The sequence below is a fragment of the Pan paniscus genome, chromosome 4 (genome assembly GCF_029289425.2).
Source record: "Pan paniscus chromosome 4, NHGRI_mPanPan1-v2.0_pri, whole genome shotgun sequence".
Classification (NCBI taxonomy): domain Eukaryota; kingdom Metazoa; phylum Chordata; class Mammalia; order Primates; family Hominidae; genus Pan; species Pan paniscus.
Window position 1 is genome coordinate 175,322,958 of NC_073253.2, and position 17,404 is coordinate 175,340,361.

The following is a 17,404-nucleotide window of genomic DNA, read 5'->3' on the forward strand; positions in this document are numbered from 1 at the left end:
CCCGTGATACAGGTGAGGGCATAGGACAGGATGGAAATTTGCTGAGTAGCCCATAGGTAATCCTGGACAGGGTTTATGAGATACTAGGGCTACACACATCCGTTGTCATGAAGACATCATTCAGGGTGTGTGCGACAGCACTTACCTAGGGAACCTAAGTTCTGACTTCACAAAACTTCAGAACTCTCTGGCTTTCAATCTTTCTGTCTGATTGTATTAATGAAACCAGGGACTATAATAGGCTTATTGGGAAAAAAATACAAATTTGAGAGTTTCACCCCTCTATGCTGTCTACAGGTTCTGCCCAACCCCTTCCAGGTTCAGTGGCCCCTCTGCTGAGTCCCAAATCTCTTGGATTTGTTGTATCCTGGACAACAGCCCTCCTTTTCCTACTAGAAACCCATAGGTCTCAGGTGTGGACGAGGCCAATGTTACTAACAAACAGGGCTGCCCCTCCAAACACTGCCGAGCTCCTGCACAGTCCTCAAAATTCAAAGTACACAAAAAGAATGAGGTTAACAAAATGCAAACACACAAAAAAAACTGTATGTTCTTTATTGTCCTAAAATTGCATAGTACTTTGATTGTGCACGCTTTTAAATAGAGAGCAGAGTTGCCTACTTGAAACTACTCTCTTGCATGGGATATTTCAAGCTGTTTTACTATGGGCAAGGAGCAGGGACCAAAATGCTGCCAGGGCTTAAAAAGAGCCGTGATCAGATTAAACAGAAGTTGGAGAAGTGGAGGGATTTGGGCCACACACGAGAAGAAAATGTTGAAGGAGGCTGAGATTTCAACTGGACTTATAGGAGGCATAGGTGGATGCAGGAGGGGCTCCACGGATGTCAGAGAACAGGATTCAGGAGCAGCCTAGAGAGGAAAGAAAAGGAGAAAGGAGTCCAGAGGGCCAATGCCTTGTGCTCACATCTGAGATGAATGCCACCTGCCAGGAGCAAGCCTGGACACAGAGCATGGGTAGCTAGGATGAACAGTTTGGCCGTTACCACGGCTACAGAAAGCCACATACTAGAAAAATAACTTAAAAGCTATACAATCGTCATTATAAATATCTTGTCTTTTAAAACTAACTCTAGTGTTGGTTATAAAAGGTTCACAGTTACTCTGAAGAGAGCTGTATCTCTATTGCACAGTAGTGGAGAAGTCTGCTCTGATCCCCATGTGTAAACAATGATTCCCTTCTCCTCTGGCGACTTCAGGACACAGAGAAACAGTATCTGCTGTAAGCAAAAGCACTTGGGTAGAAGGCACGTGGAAGCTGTCAAGCTCTACAGGAGCACGCAGAACATGTGGGATGTCCACTTCTCCTCCCATGTAGCATCCCTGCTGTTGGGACAGGTCTGGAATCAGATGCAAGGTGGAGATGGTCTTGTCATGGTCTCAGCCTCATTCCACAGTTACAGACTTGGCCAGATTTCTGGGGAAGTCAACCTAAAATGAAAGAAAGTGACTGTTCAGGACCCCAAAGATCTCAGCAACATGCTACTTCTCACAGACAATTTTCAGAGTACTTGAAAACAAGAGACAGATGTTCACCATGGTCACCAACCTAGAGACCTGCGTCCTGGAGGCAGATGCCTTAGTCCAGAAGCCTCGTTTAACCGTATAAGGTTCAGTCCCTCAATAAACATTTACTGTGCACCTGATGTGTGTCACGATCTGTTAACATGATTTAAAGAATACGGTTCATGCTTTTAACACAGGTAACTTGGTGTGTACTGTTAAACATTAACTTTTCTTGCAAGAATATATATGAATTCCATGGGACTTATTTGTTTAGGGTGGAGTGGGAAGGAAAGGTAGGAATGGTTCATAAGTAGGCTTCTACTGGGCCGGGTGCGGTGGCTCACACCTGTAATCCCAGCACTTTGGGAGGCCGAGGTGGGCGGATCATCAGGTCAGGAGTTCGAAACCAGCCTGACAAACATGGTGAAACCCCGTCTCTACTAAAAATACAAAAAAATTAGCCGGGCATGGTGGTGGGCGCCTGTAGTCCCAGCTACTCAGGAGGCTGAGGCAGGAGAATCGCTTGAACCTGGGAGGCAGAGGGTGCAGTGAGCCAAGATTGCGCCACTGTATTCCAGCCTGGGTGACAGAGCAAGACTCCGTATCAAAATACATAAATAAATTAATTAATTAAAAAAGTAGGCTTCTACTGTATCTGGTATCTGCAATGTCTTACTACATTTAGATATTTTAAAAGATGAAACAAATATGACAACATGTTAGCAAATGTCAGTTCTGGATGATATGCGCATATTCAGATATTCATTATATTCTTTGTATTGTTGTGTATCTTTAAAAGCTTCAAAATAAAATTGTAATAAAACTTCTATTTCTTTGTACTAAGAACTGTGTGTTCTTACTTGTGTGAGATCATAAATTGGTTATTTTCTGGAACATAATTCGGCAATATATGTTACGAGTCCAAAATGTTAGATCACAGCTTAATTTGTTAGATTAAGGACAAATCTTCTTTTTTTTTTTTTGAGACAGAAGTCTCGCTCTGTCATCCAGGCTGGAGTGCAGTGGCGCGATCTCGGCTCACTGCAAGCTCCACCTCCTGGGTTCAAGCCATTCTCCTGCCTCAGCCTCCCAAGTAGCTGGGACTACAGGTGCCTGCCACCACGCCCAGCTAATTTTTTGTATTTTTTTAGTAGAGATGGGGTTTCACCGTGTTAGCCAGGATGGTCTCGATCTCCTGACCTCGTGATCCGCCCGCCTCAGCCTCCCCAAGTGCTGGGATTACAGGCATGAGCCACCATGCCTGGCCAGGACAAATCTTTAATGTGGGACAACATTGTATGTACAAAGATGTTCGCTGCTATGTTATTTATGAAGACAAAAATTTGGGAACAGTTTAACTAGTAGAAGATTGGCTAAGTAACCATTAAGAAAATCGTGTTATAAGATTGTGATGGAATATTATGCAATGATTAAATGCTACATATAACAAGCTCATAAAGATGTCAGAAAATACTTGCAATATAATAATAATAAAAGGAAGATGCACACATTTTATCCTTGACATAATATTAAATAATATTAAAAAAAACTCACATGCATAGGAAAAATCCGGACTAAAATATTACATTTGCTAATTGATATTGTCTCTGGGTGATGAGGTTGTTTTTGGTTTTTGGTTTTGAGACAGTCTCACCCTGCTGCCCACACTGTGCAGTGGTGTGATCCTAGCTCACTGAAGCCTGGAACTCCTGAGCTCAAGTGATCCTTCCACCTCAGCCCCACAAGTAGCTGGGACTCCAGATACATACCACCACATCAGGCTAATTTTTTAAAATTTTTTTGTAGAGGCGGGGTCTTGCTATGTTGCCCAGATTGATCTCAAACTCCTGGCCTCAGGCAATGCTTCCAGCTTGGCCTCCCAAAGTGTTGGGATTACAGGCGTGAGCCACCCCACCTGGCCAGGTTATAGTTTAGTGCCATGACCTTCTCTATACATTTTGCAGTTTCCAGCTTGTTTTGGGGGGCGGGGGATGGTATAAGCTACTTTAAAAAGAAAGCGACTTTAGGCCAGGCGTGGTGGCTCACGCCTGTAATCCCAGCACTTTGGGAGGCCGAGGCGGGTGGATCACGAGGTCAGATCAAGGTCATCCTGGCTAACACGGTGAAACCCCGTCTCTACAAAAAATACAAAAAATTAGCCAGGCATGGTGGCGGGTGCTTGTAGTCCCAGCTACTCGGGAGGCTGAGGCAGGAGAATCGCTTGAACCCAGGAGGTGGAGCTTGCAGTGAGCCGAGGTTGTGCCACTGCCCTCCAGCCTGGGTGACAGAGCGAGACTCAATCTCAAAAAAAAAAAAAGCTACTTTAAATAAAATTATTTATTCTATGACTATTTACTCCAAGTATTTAAAGAACAGAAAGGAACTCTGGGGTTCTGTCTCTCCTCTCTGCTGTTAGGTGCAGTTTTTAGACGCACGTCATATCCTCGGAGAACAGCCAGGTGGAAGGACAGCAGCTGCAGCGGAATCACGCTCAGGATGCCCTGGAGGCAGTCCACAGTGTGGGGCAGCTCGATTGTCTTATACGCAAACTTGGAACTTTCAGTATCGTCCTTGGAGCACAGTATAATGGGGCGACCCTAGAGCAGAGAAATAGCGTCATAAAATAGACCCTGTCTGAAAGAAGCTATCCCTGATGCATGCGGAGTATCTGGAAGCTACATTACTGTGATGAGAACAGTCCTCTTTTGCATTTGCTGGAGTCATGGGTGAGGTGGTATGTGTGGGACGCAAATGCTTGGAAAGGATAAAGTGTCTGATGCTTTTTGGGGGTTTCTTCCCCTTCCCTGGTAAGGAGATTGCCATCCTGCTGCATCATTTGGCACCCATTTGTGCCTTGCCAAGAGCGGGGCAGACTCACTCCTAACTCTAGCGGGGCTCATAGTCTAGTGGTAGAAAACAAAAACCTAGACAAGCAAACCAAGAAATAAAGATGAATTCCAGGCTGGGCACGGTGGCTCACGCCTGTAATCCCAACACTTTGGGAGGCTGAGGCGGGCGGATCACGAGGTCAGGAGATCAAGACCATCCTGGCTAACATGGTGAAACCCCGTCTCTACTAAAAAATACAAAAAATTAGCCGGGTGTGGTGGCGGGCGCCTGTAGTCCCAGCTACTCGGGAGGCTGAGGCAGGAGAATGGCGTGAACCCGGGAGGCGGAGCTTGCAGTGAGCCGAGATGGCGCCACTGCACTCCAGCCTGGGCGACAGAGCGAGACTCCGTCAAAAAAAAAAAAAAAATGAATTCCAAAGAAATGCCACCAAGGCTAGAAAACAGGATAATGTCATTGGGAGACTGGTGAGGTCTCCAAAGCTCTCTCAAAAACAGGAGACATCTGGACTGAACCCTAAATGATGAGGGGACAACCCTCGGCGGAGCATTCTGTGGGAAGGGCATTCCAGACAGCAGGAGCGGCCAGTGCAAAGGCCCGGAGGCGGGCGCGGGCGCAATGAGAGTGGGACGCAGAAGGAAAGCTGGAGTGCCTGGAACTCACTGAAACAGGAGGAAAGGGCCAGATAACGCAGGACTGTGGGTCTCTGTGGCTTGACAGGCAGGTATGGGAGGGTTTTAAGTGGGGAAATGATGCCATTGTGTTTTATACCCTCACTCTGACCTCTGTGCTGAGCCAGGTGGCAACATCTGGATGGGGCACCTCATTGGATTTCACCTCCCCGAAACTTCATGAACTCTGCCCTCCTACCTCAGGGGCAGCTGCTGTGTACAAAGCATTTGGTTGGTCTTTGTGGCCGGTTCCAGGAAGGGAGCTCCTGGCTTCTGGACTTTCCCATGTGACAAAAGCATCTTTGTTATTTATGGGAGGTCCCTTGGACTATACCTGACTGTATGCTAAGGTGACGACTCGTGGTGGGCCTGTAGATAGTTCCAGGATGGGGTCTCGCCCTGCTAGAAAGGCCAGCCACATGATTAGAAGGTTGGGGCTTTGAGACATGAGCCTGTCAGCCTGACCTCCCAACCTCCAAGGACAAAAGTGGGGCTGGCGACGGAGTTCGATCACATGGCCAGTGGTTCACTCCATCCTGCCTACTTAATAAAACCACAATACAAACTCTGGACACTGGAGCTAGCAGCTCAGGGGAGCTCCCGGGCGACACACAGTGACGTGCTGGGAGGGTGACACATCCCGAGGACACAAGCTTCACATCTGGGGCCCTCAAACTAGGGGTCTCTTCTTTTGGGTTGGCTGTGATTTATATCTTTTATAATAAAACTGTAATCATATAGTCATCTCCTGGGTTCTATGGGTCGTTCTAGAAAATTACTGAACTTCAGGGGAGAGTGGGAATCCTTGGATTCATAGTCAGTTGCTCAGATGTATGGCTGGACCTGGCTTGCAACAGGTGCCTGAATCGAGGGCAGTCTTATGGAAAGCTGTGCCCCTGCCCTATGAGACCTGACCTAACTCCAGGTAGTTCCCATCGGAGCTGCTTGGCCGCAGAACCTGGGGAAACCCTGCCCCAGGGATGTCCACCAGGAGTACCTCCCCTGAGCTCCAGGCCAGGATCTGGTGCTGCTCACAGCAGTGTGGGTCCCTGGGCCCCACCAAAGAGCTGTGTGGGACAGCTGCGGGCTGACCAGCTCCTTTCCAAGTGTGTGCACTCCCCACAGGGGGCCCGGGGGAGGGTGTGTGGTCACAGCCACTCACTGGCCAGACCATCCATCACTGGTACTGGCAGACAGTGGTGAGGTGGGCATGCATGGGGAAAAGCAGGAGAGTGCTGGCCCAGTCCAGTGGAGAGCCCTCACCTGGCGGGCCGTGACTTGCTGCAGGGCGTTCTGGCATTTGGCGAAGCAAGGATCCTTCATAATGACCATGATGACGGGCATCTGCTTGTCAATCAGTGCCAGGGGCCCGTGCTTCAGCTCCCCAGCCAGGATGCCTTCTGAGTGCATGTAGGTTATCTCTTTAATTTTCTGGAAACAGGAGGTGAGATCAGAGTCACACTGGGCAGATGGGCTGGAGCAGATCAGCCAGAGGGGAAGAAGGGGAACCAGGGGAAGGATGACTCTGGAAGGCAGAGAGCCAAGGGTTGCAAGGCAGACAGATGCCTGGAGTGGTTGACAGCACTGAGGACACCCAGCAAGGGCCTGGGGAGAGGCCTGGCTACCATCCAGAGCATGCACCAGCCCAGGACACAACCTCTGTGTCCCCACACCAGCCCCGGGCACTGCTGTTCTGTCTCTCTCCAGTCCCACGCACAGCCACCCCTTAGGACAAACAAGTCGGAGTCAGCCTAGCTCACCCCCTGCTCCTCCCTAGCCAGCCACGTGTAAAACGACAGCATCATATTCAGCTTAGCTACACCTTCAGTTAATTATCTGATTAAGCATTTGCCCATTAATAACTTCTAAAGAGTGGTTCCAAGCAAAATCGCACAAACTGGGGTGTTATTTGAATTAATTTTTTTCCTGTGTTCAGGTAGATCCATCTCTATTCAGTTACCACAAATCCACGTCATTGAAATGGTGAGACAGTCAAATAAATCATCTCTCGACTCCCCGCTAGCACTGCTGATTTAGGTCAGGGCCACACTGTAAGGAGTGCGGCTCCAGTCTGGAGGCTGCAGACAGCTGCAGTGCCGGCCTCCCAGTGACCAGAGGACCATGGGCTCGTGCCAGCAGCCACCTAAACGCTTCTTCCTTCAGCAGAACCATGCGGAGGCATAGTTGCAATGTGCATCTCCCGCCAGCACGTTCAGCCACCGCAGCTCAGCCCCCACCCATGACGCAGAGTCATCTGGGGACTGACAGTGCACCCCAGGCCTTGCCTCTACTGCACTCCAAGAAGCAGCACCTGCCTGTTCTTTAACAGGAGTCAGAATCTCCAGGGGGCAGGTGCAGGAGATGGAGCTCAGTGAGGACAGCCCTGCACTCCCCACCAAGACCAAGGAAATCAACTCTGAATGTTTCCGGTAACCACTTGCAACTGGCATTGTCTTTCTTTTTTTTTTGTTGAGATGGGAGTCTCGTTCTGTCTCCCAGGCTGGAGTGCAGTGGCATGATCTTGGCTCACTGCAACCTCCTCCTCTTGGATTCAAGCGATTCTCCTGCCTCAGCCTCCCATGTAGCTGGGATTACAGGCGTGCACCACCACGCCCAGCTAGTTTTTGAATTTTTGGTAGAGATGGGCTTTTACCATGTTGTCCAGGCTGGTCTCGAACTCCTGACCTCATATGATCTGACTGCCTTGGCCTCCCAAAGTGTAGGGATTACAGGCGTGGACCACTGCGCCAGCCTAGCATTGTCTTTCAAATGGGGGTGGTGGGGAGGAGATGGGAGAGGATGGCAGCCCAGCTGGGCCACGGTTAATGCCCTCGTCTTGGTGGCCAGTGCAGCCTCAGCTGGAGCACTGTCCCCGTTACCTGGGCTGAGCATCTGCTCTGTGCATGGCACGCTGACAGTGGGGAGAGGGCAAGTCCGAGATGCAGGACCCTGCACGGCTCTCTGCCCACCCTCTGGGCAGCCCTGTGGCCCTGGCACCCTGTCCCTGCCCCATCAGCTTTCTCTTTCCTGGCGTGGATCTTTAATGCTGCAGGGGGCAAATGGCCTGTCACCAATTTTTGAAAAAGCAAGGCCTTCGAAGTTAATTCCTGCAGGATCTCAAACTCCCCTTGGAAGTTTGAGGGGTAACAAGGAAACTCTGCGGAGAACCCACCCCTCAATTTTGGTGGAAAAAAGCAAAGGCCCCATGGACTCAGGTCTGCTTCAGGTCCTCTACGTCATCTTGAGTGAGATACTTAAGCTTTCAGAGGCTTTGTTTCCTCCTGAATGAGGGTGAATAGCAACCGCCAACCTCTCAGAAGAAGCTCACGAGGTCTGAGTGAGCTGTTCCAAGTGGACCCTAGCAGTGCCTGGACAGCCGGAGGGGCACACCCCAGGCGCCCTGTCCCTTTCTCCTCAGTAGATTGGGAGATCCCTGGGGGCAGGCACCTGCCTCACCCATCTCTGTGTGCCCAGGGCTAGAAACCTGGCGGAGAGCTGGTGCTCAGCGCAGGCTCACAGGACTGGCCAAGGGGTCCTTAGGCCCGGCCCTCCTTCCCGCTGGCTCCTCAGGGTCTCCTGTGCCTGTCCTCCGTGGGGGTGGGGGCTGGGGGTGGGGGCTCACCAGGGCTCCTTCCAGGCAGGTGGCGTAGTTGTAGCCCCGCCCCATCACCAGCAGCGACCTCTGCGTGTAGAGCTCCAGGGCCAAGTCGTGGATCTTCTCCTCCAGCGACAGCACTTCCTTGATCAGCTCTGGGCCATGCACGGAGCAGAGAGAGAAAACCAGTCAGGCCGACTGTAAAGCAATGTTCATGAAGACAAATGCTGGGGTTTAAGAGGAGCTTTTGAAACCGCATCACTTAGCACACTTTGCTTCCTCGCATTCGTTTAAAACGTAGATTACAGGAAATAACTTGGGCTCCTGGCCAGGATTTTGTTAGGATGGGGATTCGTATTGTGTGAACACTTTCTTGAGCACCAACAAGGTAGGAAGTACCATTTCTCACTCCGTTTTGCAGGTAAGACAACTGAGGCTCAGAGAGGCAAAAATCACCCACTGGAGACAGAGCTGACACCACCAGTTAACACCCCTCTTTCCTGCTGTGTCCCAAGACAAGGCCCCTGTAAGTGGGACCACCGGTTCTCAAACCATTTGGTCTCAGGACTCCTTTACACTCTTGAAAATTATTGCAAGTCCCTCAAATTATTGCACATCCCCAAGAGCCTTTGTTTTTGAGTTAAATCTGTCAACATTTACCAGATTAGAAAATAACACTGAGGACCAGGCGCGGTGGCTCACGCCTGTAATCGCCGCACTTTGGGAGGCCGAGGCGGGTGGATCATGAGGTCAGGAGATCGAGACCATCCTGGCTAACATGATGAAACCCCGTCTCTACTCAAAACACAAAAAATTAGCCAGGCATGGTCGGGCGCGGTGGCTGAAGGCTGGGGCAGGCAGATCACGAGGTCAGGAGATCGAGACCATCCTGGCTAACATGGTGAAACCTGGTATCTACTAAAAATACAAAAAATTAGCCAGGCATGGTGGCGGGCGCCTGTAGTCCCAGCTACTCGGGAGGCTGAGGCAGGAGAGTGGCGTGAACCTGGGAGGCAGAGCTTGCAGTGAGCTGAGATGGCACCACGGCACTCCAGCCTGGGCAACAGAGCGAGATTCCATCTCAAAAAAAAAAAAGAAAGAAAGAAAGAAAGAAAGAAACGAACAATGAGAAATTTAAAAATATTCACTTTAAAATAACAACACTAAATCTATTACATTACTTCATTTTCAACAAGAATTAGTGAGAAGAGTGGCACCGCTTTTTGTTCTTGCAAATCTTTTTAGTGTCTGCCTTTTTAATAAAAGACTGTTGACTCTCATATCTGCTTTCACATTCAATCTGTGGTGATAAGCTCTTTTGGTTGAAGTATAAAAATAAAATTCAGCCTACAAATACAGATTTGTAGTTGGAGAAGCGAGGAGTATTTAAATTATTTTACGAATAATTGTGAATATTGTTCTTTGACACCACAGTACATCAAACTTGAGAAACAGTAGGTTCTTGAAAGGGTAGGTGCCAATATAGAATCTGAAATCCTATCAATAAACTTTTTCTACTTTGTTAGGTTAAAATTTATTTTTCTGTCTTGTGCTTTTAAATGGATCATTTACAAGTGCATAATTCTGTGACATCGTGAACTGGCCACAAAGGTATGTACATCTTCTTAAAATGGACACTTTTATTATAAAATGTTCTTTAAAAATCACCTTGTTGAAGTCACCTTGATCTCATTAGAGAAGACTTTTTTTTTTTTTTTGAGACAGAGTCTCACTCTGTCACCCAACCTGGGGTGCAGTGGCACGATCTTGGCTCACTGTAACCTCGGCCGCCCGGGTTCAAGTGATTCTCCTGCCTCAGCCTCCTGAGTAGCTGGAATTACAGGTGCCTGCCACTGCACCCAGCTAAATTTTTTAAATATTTTTAGTAGAGATGGGGTTTCACCATCTTGGATAGGCTGGTCTTGAACTCCTGACCTCATGATCCACCCACCTCGGCCTCCCAAAGTGCTGGGATTACAGGCATCAGCCACCGTGCCCGGCCCTAGAGAAGTCTTTAAATGTTGGGAACTGGTCAAGCTCATGGTAACAGAGGTGTTTTCTAACACTCAAAAGTTTTGCCTGGGAGCTTAAAGTTTATCATTGGCAACAAATACCATGGGTTGCTTCTACTGATGCGTCAGCTGATTTTTCATTTTGAGAAAATGTCTAACAAACACCAAAATCAGCTTGCTACTCAATGGGATGGCTGCTTCTCTTGAGACAAGCATCACACTTCAGTGTAGAGCAGAAAGGCTTTTTCTTTTTCCAGACGGAGTTTTGCTCTTGTTGCCCAGACTGGAGTGCAACGGCGTGATCTCAGCTCATTGCAACCTCTGCTTCCCGGGTTCAAGTGATTCTCCTGACTCAGCCTCCCAAGTAGCTGGGATTAAAGGCGCACACCACCACACCCAGCTATTTTTAGTAGAGATGGGGTTTCATTGTGTTGGTCAGGCTGGTCTCGAACTCCTGACCTCAGGTGATCCGCCCGCCTTGGCCTCCCAAAGTGCTGGGATTACAGGCATGAGCCACCACGCCCGGCCCCAGTAGAAAGGCGTTACGTGTACTCCCCATTTCATCATAAAGAATATTACAAAGAGTTGCAATTTACAGACTAATAATTTTTACCACCTCATCAAGGCCATTCCTTTTTTTTTTTTTGAGATGGAGTCTCGCTCTGTCACCCAGGCTGGAGGGCAGTGGTGTGATCTCGGCTCACTGCAAACTCTGCCTCCCAGGTTCACGCCATTCTTCTGCCTCAGTCCCCCGAGTAGCTAGGACTACAGGTGCCCGCCACCACGCCCGGCTAATTTTTTGTATTTTTAGTAGAGACGGGGTTTCACCGTGTTAGCCAGGATGGTCTCGATCTCCTGACCTCATGATCTGCCTGCCTCGACCTCCCAAAGTCCTAGGATGACAGGCATGAGCCACCGTGCCCGGCCTTTTCTTTTTGAGATGAAGTCTCGCTCTTGTCGCCCAGGCTGGAGTACAATGGCACAATCTCGGCTCACTGCAATCTCCGCCTCCTGGGTTCAAGCAATTCTCCTGCCTCAGCCTCCCAAGTAGCTGGGATTACAGGCACCCACTACCACGCCCAGCTAATTTTTGTATTTTTAGTAGAGATGGGGTTTCACCATGTTGGCCAGGCTGGTCTCGAACTCCTGACCTCAGGCGATCTGCCCACCTCGGCCTCCCAAAGTACTGAGATTACAGGCGTGAGCCACTGCGCCTGGCCATCAAGGCCATTCTTTTTTGTTTTTTGAGATGGAGTCTCACTCTGTTGCCCAGGCTGGAGTGCAGTGGCAGAATCTTGGCTCGCTGCAACCTCTGCCTCCTGGGTTCAAGTGATTTTCCTGCCTCAGCCTCCCGAGCAGCTGGGATTACAGGCACCTGCCACCACATCCAGCTGCTTTTTGTGTTTTTAGTAGAGATGGGGTTTCACCACGTTGACCAGGATGGTCTCAAACTCCTGACCGCAGGTGATCCGCCCACTTCAGCCTCCCAAAGTGCTGGGATTACAGGCGTGAGCCACCGCGCCCGGCCATCAAGGCCATTCTTAAGGGAAACTGGGTGTGTGCTGGTGAAGGACACAGTGACCAGTAGGCCTTCTAGTGTGCTGGGTGCCAGGCACAGCCACCACTGCCTTTGCAAATGTGGACACAGGCAAAAAAAAAAAAAAAAAAAAAAAAAAAATTTAGTATAAAGAATGTATAACTATGTGAACAATTTTGCTCAAAGGGCTTTGCAGACACCCAGGACCTGTGGACCACGTCTGGAGAACCACTGACTGAGACGTCAGAATTGGGTCCTGTTTTGCATGGTTATGACCTGGCTTAAAGGAAGAATGCTTTTCTCAGAAATAAACTTTCAGCAAGCTGTCTCGGCCAGTGTCAGGCCCCGAGGGCCTGGAACTGACCATTCTCTATGGTGGCCCTTCCCCAGCTGCCTGCTCTGGGGTTTGGCCCTGGCTCCCAGGGAAGCTCCAGCGCCCACTCTGTCTCTGGGAGGGCACCCCCCGGAAGCCCCGTGATGTCCTGTCCGCAGTGAGCTTTCCATGCCAGCCTGGGGCGAGGCTCAATTCATCTCCGCCTCTCAGGCCTGCACAGAAGTCTCTCTCCTACTCTGGCATGTGAGTGACTGAAGGAGGTGAGCCACTGCTTATCTTGGCAGGCCAGGGATAGCACATGGGGCAGGGCACGGCACTGGTTCTTAATATATGTGGTGGATGAATGAAGAAAGGGGAGGCCACGGTCCCCAAGGAGGTCATGATTTAGTGCAACAGATATTGTATCTCACCAGCTACAACAGCTGCGACTGCTGCTGCCCAGCAAATGGGGAAAGTGTGGTGGGGCTGCCAAGGAGCGCCTGGCATAGGAAGGGCCTGGGGCCATTTGCTCTTTCTCGAGTACTTACTGAGCACCTACTGTATGCCTGCCCTGTGCTGGACACCAGCTGTCCAGTGGCGGCTCTGGCAGACAGGGCTGTGTGTTCACGGAGCCGACATGTTAGTTGGGGGAGACAGGCCAGTCAACAGGTGAACAGGGAATTTCAGGTCATGAGGTGTGTTATAAAAAAAATAAACAGGCTAATGTTTCACAGAGTGCTGGCGTCGGGGCCTCTGTTAGCGTGGCCAGGGAGGGTCTCAGGAGGTGACATTTGAGCTGAGGTTTGGGAGATGAGAAGCTGTTGGCTGTATGCAGAGCAGGAAGAAGATGGTTCAGCAGAGTAAAGAGCCAGTGCGAAGGCCCTGCGGTGAGAAAGCACTGAGCACTGCTGAGGACCAGGGAGGCAGGGAGGCAGGGAAGCTGAGGACCAGGGAGACAGGGAGGCAGGGAGGCGGGGAGGCTGAGGACCAGGGAGGCAGGGAGGCTGAGGACCAGGGAGGCAGGGAGGCGGGGAGGCTGAGGACCAGGGAGGCAGGGAGGCTGAGGACCAGGGAGGCAGGGAGGTGGGGAGGCAGGGAGGCGGGGAGGCAGGGAGGCAGGGAGGCAGCGCAGCAGCGCAGGGGGAGGCGGGGGCCGAGCAGGATGAGGTCAGAGGCAGCAAGGCCTCCAGGAGGGAGTTGGGGAAGCTAGGAAGTTTTAGGAGGAGGGAGAAATGAACAACATCCTGTACAGGTGAGAGTCAACAGAGAATGGCCAGCAACAGTCCACTAGATCTGAAAACGTGGAAAGCTGAATTCTAGAACATACCAGGTAAAGATCTCAAGCCACGGATGATCTCTTGCCTCCTGTTTTGTAGTGAAATTCGGTCTTCAGACATCATCAAACCAAACATCACCAGAGAGATGAACTGACTGGTATAAGCCTGTGCACAAAGAAGGAGGTGGCAGGGACCTTATTTTCACTTTTTAAATCAACTTTTATTTTTGAGACAGGGTCTACTCTGTTGCTCACGCCGGAGTGCGGTGGCGAGATCACAGCTCACTGCAGCCTCAGCCTCCTCAAGTGATTCTCCCACCTCAGCCTCCTGAGTAACTGGGACTACAGGTGCCACCACCCTGCCCAGTTAATTTTTAGGTTTTATTTATCTATTTATTTATTTATATTTTGTTTTTTGAGACAGTCTTGCTGTGTCACCCAGGCTGGAGTGCAGTGGCTCGATCTCGGCTCACTGCAACCTCCACCTCCCAGGTTCAAGTGATTCTCCTGCCTCAGCCTCCCGAGTAGCTGGGACTACAGGCACCTGCCACCACACCCGACTAATTTTTGCATTTTTAGTAGAGACGGGGTTTCACCGTGTTAGCCAGGATGGTCTCAAACCCCTGACCTCAGGTGATCCGCCCGCCTCGGCCTCCCAAAGTGCTGGGATTACAGGCCTGAGTCTCCGCACCTGGCCTAAGTTTTATTTTTGAAGGGACGGGGTTGCCCGGGGCGGTCTGGAACTCCTGGGTTCAAGGGATGCTCCCGCCTCAGCCTCCCACAGTGCTGGGATTCCAGGGGGGAGCCCCGTGCCAGCCCTAAAGGACTTTAAAATAAGCATCTCCAAGGTGCTCAAAGAGCCACAGGACAACATGGACGAAACACAGGAACGTGGCATGGGAATAAAATGAGACTAAATGAAGATATGGGGGCCGGGCGCGGGAGCTCACGCCTGTAATCCCAGCACTTCCGGAGGCCGAGGTGGGCGGATCACGAGGTCAGGAGATCGAGACCATCCTGGCTAACACGGTGAAACCCCGTCTCTACTCAAAATACAAAAAATTAGCCGGGCGTGGTGGCGGGCGCCTGTAGTCCCAGCTACTCGGGAGGCTGAGGCAGGAGAATGGCGTGAACCTGGGAGGCGGAGCTTGCAGTGAGCCGGGATCGCGCCACTGCACTCCAGCCTGGGTGACAGAGCAAGACTCCGTCTCAAAAAAAAATAAATAAATAAAATAAAAATAAAAATAAAAAAATGAAGATATGGGAATCCAAGAGGGGAGGGGAAAGGAAAGGAGCGGAGAGAAGGGGTGAGGCGGGAAGGGGAAAGAAAGGCGGTGGCGCGGGCAGAGCAGGGCGCAATTGCCCAGCGCGTCCAGGCCGGAGGGGGGCGGCCTCTGGTGCACCTGCCTCCGCCCGGCTCTCCCTGGGACGGGCGCCCGTGGCTCCTCCTACCTTGGTGCTGGCCACGCCGATCTCCGGCCCTGCGTTGATGTGGACGCCGCAGTCGGTCTCGCGAGAGATGGAGCTGCCCACGGTGTTGGTGACGCCCACGGTCAGGGCGCCGCGGTCCTTACAGTAGCGCAGCGCCAAGAGGGTGTCCGCGGTCTCGCCTGCCGCACAGGGGCCCTCTCAGTGCCGCGCTCCGCCAGCCTCAGCCCTACCCCAAACCCCTTCCTCCTTCACCTCCGGCTCTTACAGGGAAATCGGCGCCCGAGACACAGCCAGCAGGTGTTCAGAAAGGAAAACGCTCGCTCAACAGCCTTTTCGGTTGATTCTTACATTCAAGATGTGTTACTATTTGTGGCAAGCATTTTTTCATTTAAATCTCGTGACAACCCCGTGAGGACCATCGTCCCCATTTTCCTCTTGAGGATGAGGGCTCAGAGACAGGAGGAAACCGGTGCTCTGATCAAAGCCATACAGCTGGTGACAGGTGGGCTTGGCTCCCAGCGCCCTCTCTGCAACTGAATAAGCTGCCTTATTCAGAACGTGCTGAGATGGAACAGATTTAACATCTGTAAAGCAGGAATGTCCCCAAGTGGTGTTTCTCAGCTAGATCCTGTTTGAAAGGACACTTCTTGCAAGCCTCTCAGTGTGGACTCAAATTGTTTTTAGAATAAAGCTAAACAGCTTCATGCATAAACCAGCACAAGCTCCCTATGTTTGTCAGTCCTAAAGCACTCAAATTAAATTCAGCATAAGCCAGACTATAAAATCAAAACTGCTGAAATCCTCATGAGTCGGGAGGCTGTTCTGTTTGCAGGGCCACTGCTCTTGGCTGTGTCTGTCCCAGCTTTGCAGGGCAGGCAGGTGCCGCCCGGTGCTAGGTGGCCCAATTCTCCTCTGCTTTCCTTTCTTCAGAGCCCTGGGTTATGGCACTGGAGTGTCACGGGGTACTGCGGTGAGGGTGCGGGAAAGGGGGTTCTAACTTCTGTCACCCACGCCCTAGGGTTCGATAGTGTTTTTTCAATCTCATTAAAGGCTGACTTCTATACACACAGAGATTCGGAAGCTGCCACTGCATTATTTTCTTATTAGGTCCACCTCTGTTCTTTTGTTAATGTCTCCCACCAATTTATAAAATAGTCTGAGGCTCTGGTGGGATCAGAAACCCAAAGGTGAACGTGGCAGCAGCTCCTGCGTCATAAGGTGGTGGGCTGGATGGTCGGTGTATCTGTACTGGTTTTTCTTCACTTGTCAACAAAATGGAAATGGTATCTAAAATGGAAAATGGCAGGAGTACTAAAAGTCCTAATAGATGATAGGGCATTACAATCAGTATTTTAGTTGTGGTAGTAACACCGTGGTTATACGTTTTTCTTTTTCTTTTTTTTTTTTTTTTTTGAGACAGAATCTCGCTCTGTCGCCCAGGCTGTAGTGCAGTGGCGCGATCTCGGCTCACTGCAAGCTCCGCCTCCCAGGTTCACACCATTCTCCTGCCTCAGCCTCCTGAGTAGCCGGGACTACAGGCGCCCGCCACCACGCCCGGCTAATTTTTTTATATTTTTAGTAGAGACGGGGTTTCACTGTGTGAGCCAGGATGGCCTCAATCTCCTGACCTCGTGATCCGCCCACCTCAGCCTCCCAAAGTGCTGGGATTACAGGCGTGAGCCACCACGCCCGGCCAGTTATATGTTTTTCTTTTGTCATTTTAATCATGCAGCCTGAAGTATTTATATGGATGAATATCATGATGCCCGGGATTGGCTTCAAAGTAACCCCATGGAGACGAGGGGTTAATATGAGTGTGTCCGACCGGCACAAGATGGGCTGGATGAGGCTAGGATATTCATTATATGAAAATTCTACATTTATAAAGGCTTGGAATTATCCGTAATTAAAACATTTCAAAAATCTTCCACGAGCTCAAGGAGACTCCCAGCCTATGGCCCTGGATCACCTCCCTGAGACAGCTGGAGCGAAATGTCAAGCCCAGTGTTGGGATGGCACCAGATGGGGTGCATGTACCTTGCGAGACCTTCCTTGGCCCTAAAAGGGAGCACTGTCTCCCCACACCTCCCCCTGCTGGGCAGCGTGGGCACTGCATGCCACAGGCAGCTCGGCTTGGACACTTGGGCACAGAGCCCATAGTGGGTCCTCCACGTGACTCTCAACCTAACAAAATGTTA

General features: G+C 50.6%; 1 protein-coding gene across 3 annotated transcripts in view; it reads right to left on the minus strand.

Annotated features, from left to right (window-relative positions):
• Positions 1-538: 538 nt before the first annotated feature.
• Positions 539-17,404, minus strand: part of GFPT2 (glutamine-fructose-6-phosphate transaminase 2) — a 54,758-nt gene continuing 37,892 nt past the window's right edge. The window contains exons 14-19 of one of the 3 annotated variants that reach the window (XM_003806730.6): positions 15,228-15,385; positions 13,827-13,941; positions 8,665-8,792; positions 6,306-6,473; positions 3,960-4,121; positions 539-1,449 (exon numbers count right to left, since the gene is read on the minus strand). In XM_003806730.6, coding sequence (XP_003806778.1) covers positions 1,405-1,449; positions 3,960-4,121; positions 6,306-6,473; positions 8,665-8,792; positions 13,827-13,941; positions 15,228-15,385 — 776 coding nt within the window. In that variant the 3' untranslated portion in view covers positions 539-1,404. Of the gene's footprint in view, positions 1,450-3,845; positions 4,122-6,305; positions 6,474-8,664; positions 8,793-13,826; positions 13,942-15,227; positions 15,386-17,404 lie in introns of those variants that run through there. The other 2 variants (XM_008956740.6, XM_063604350.1) reach the window with 2 other exon arrangements.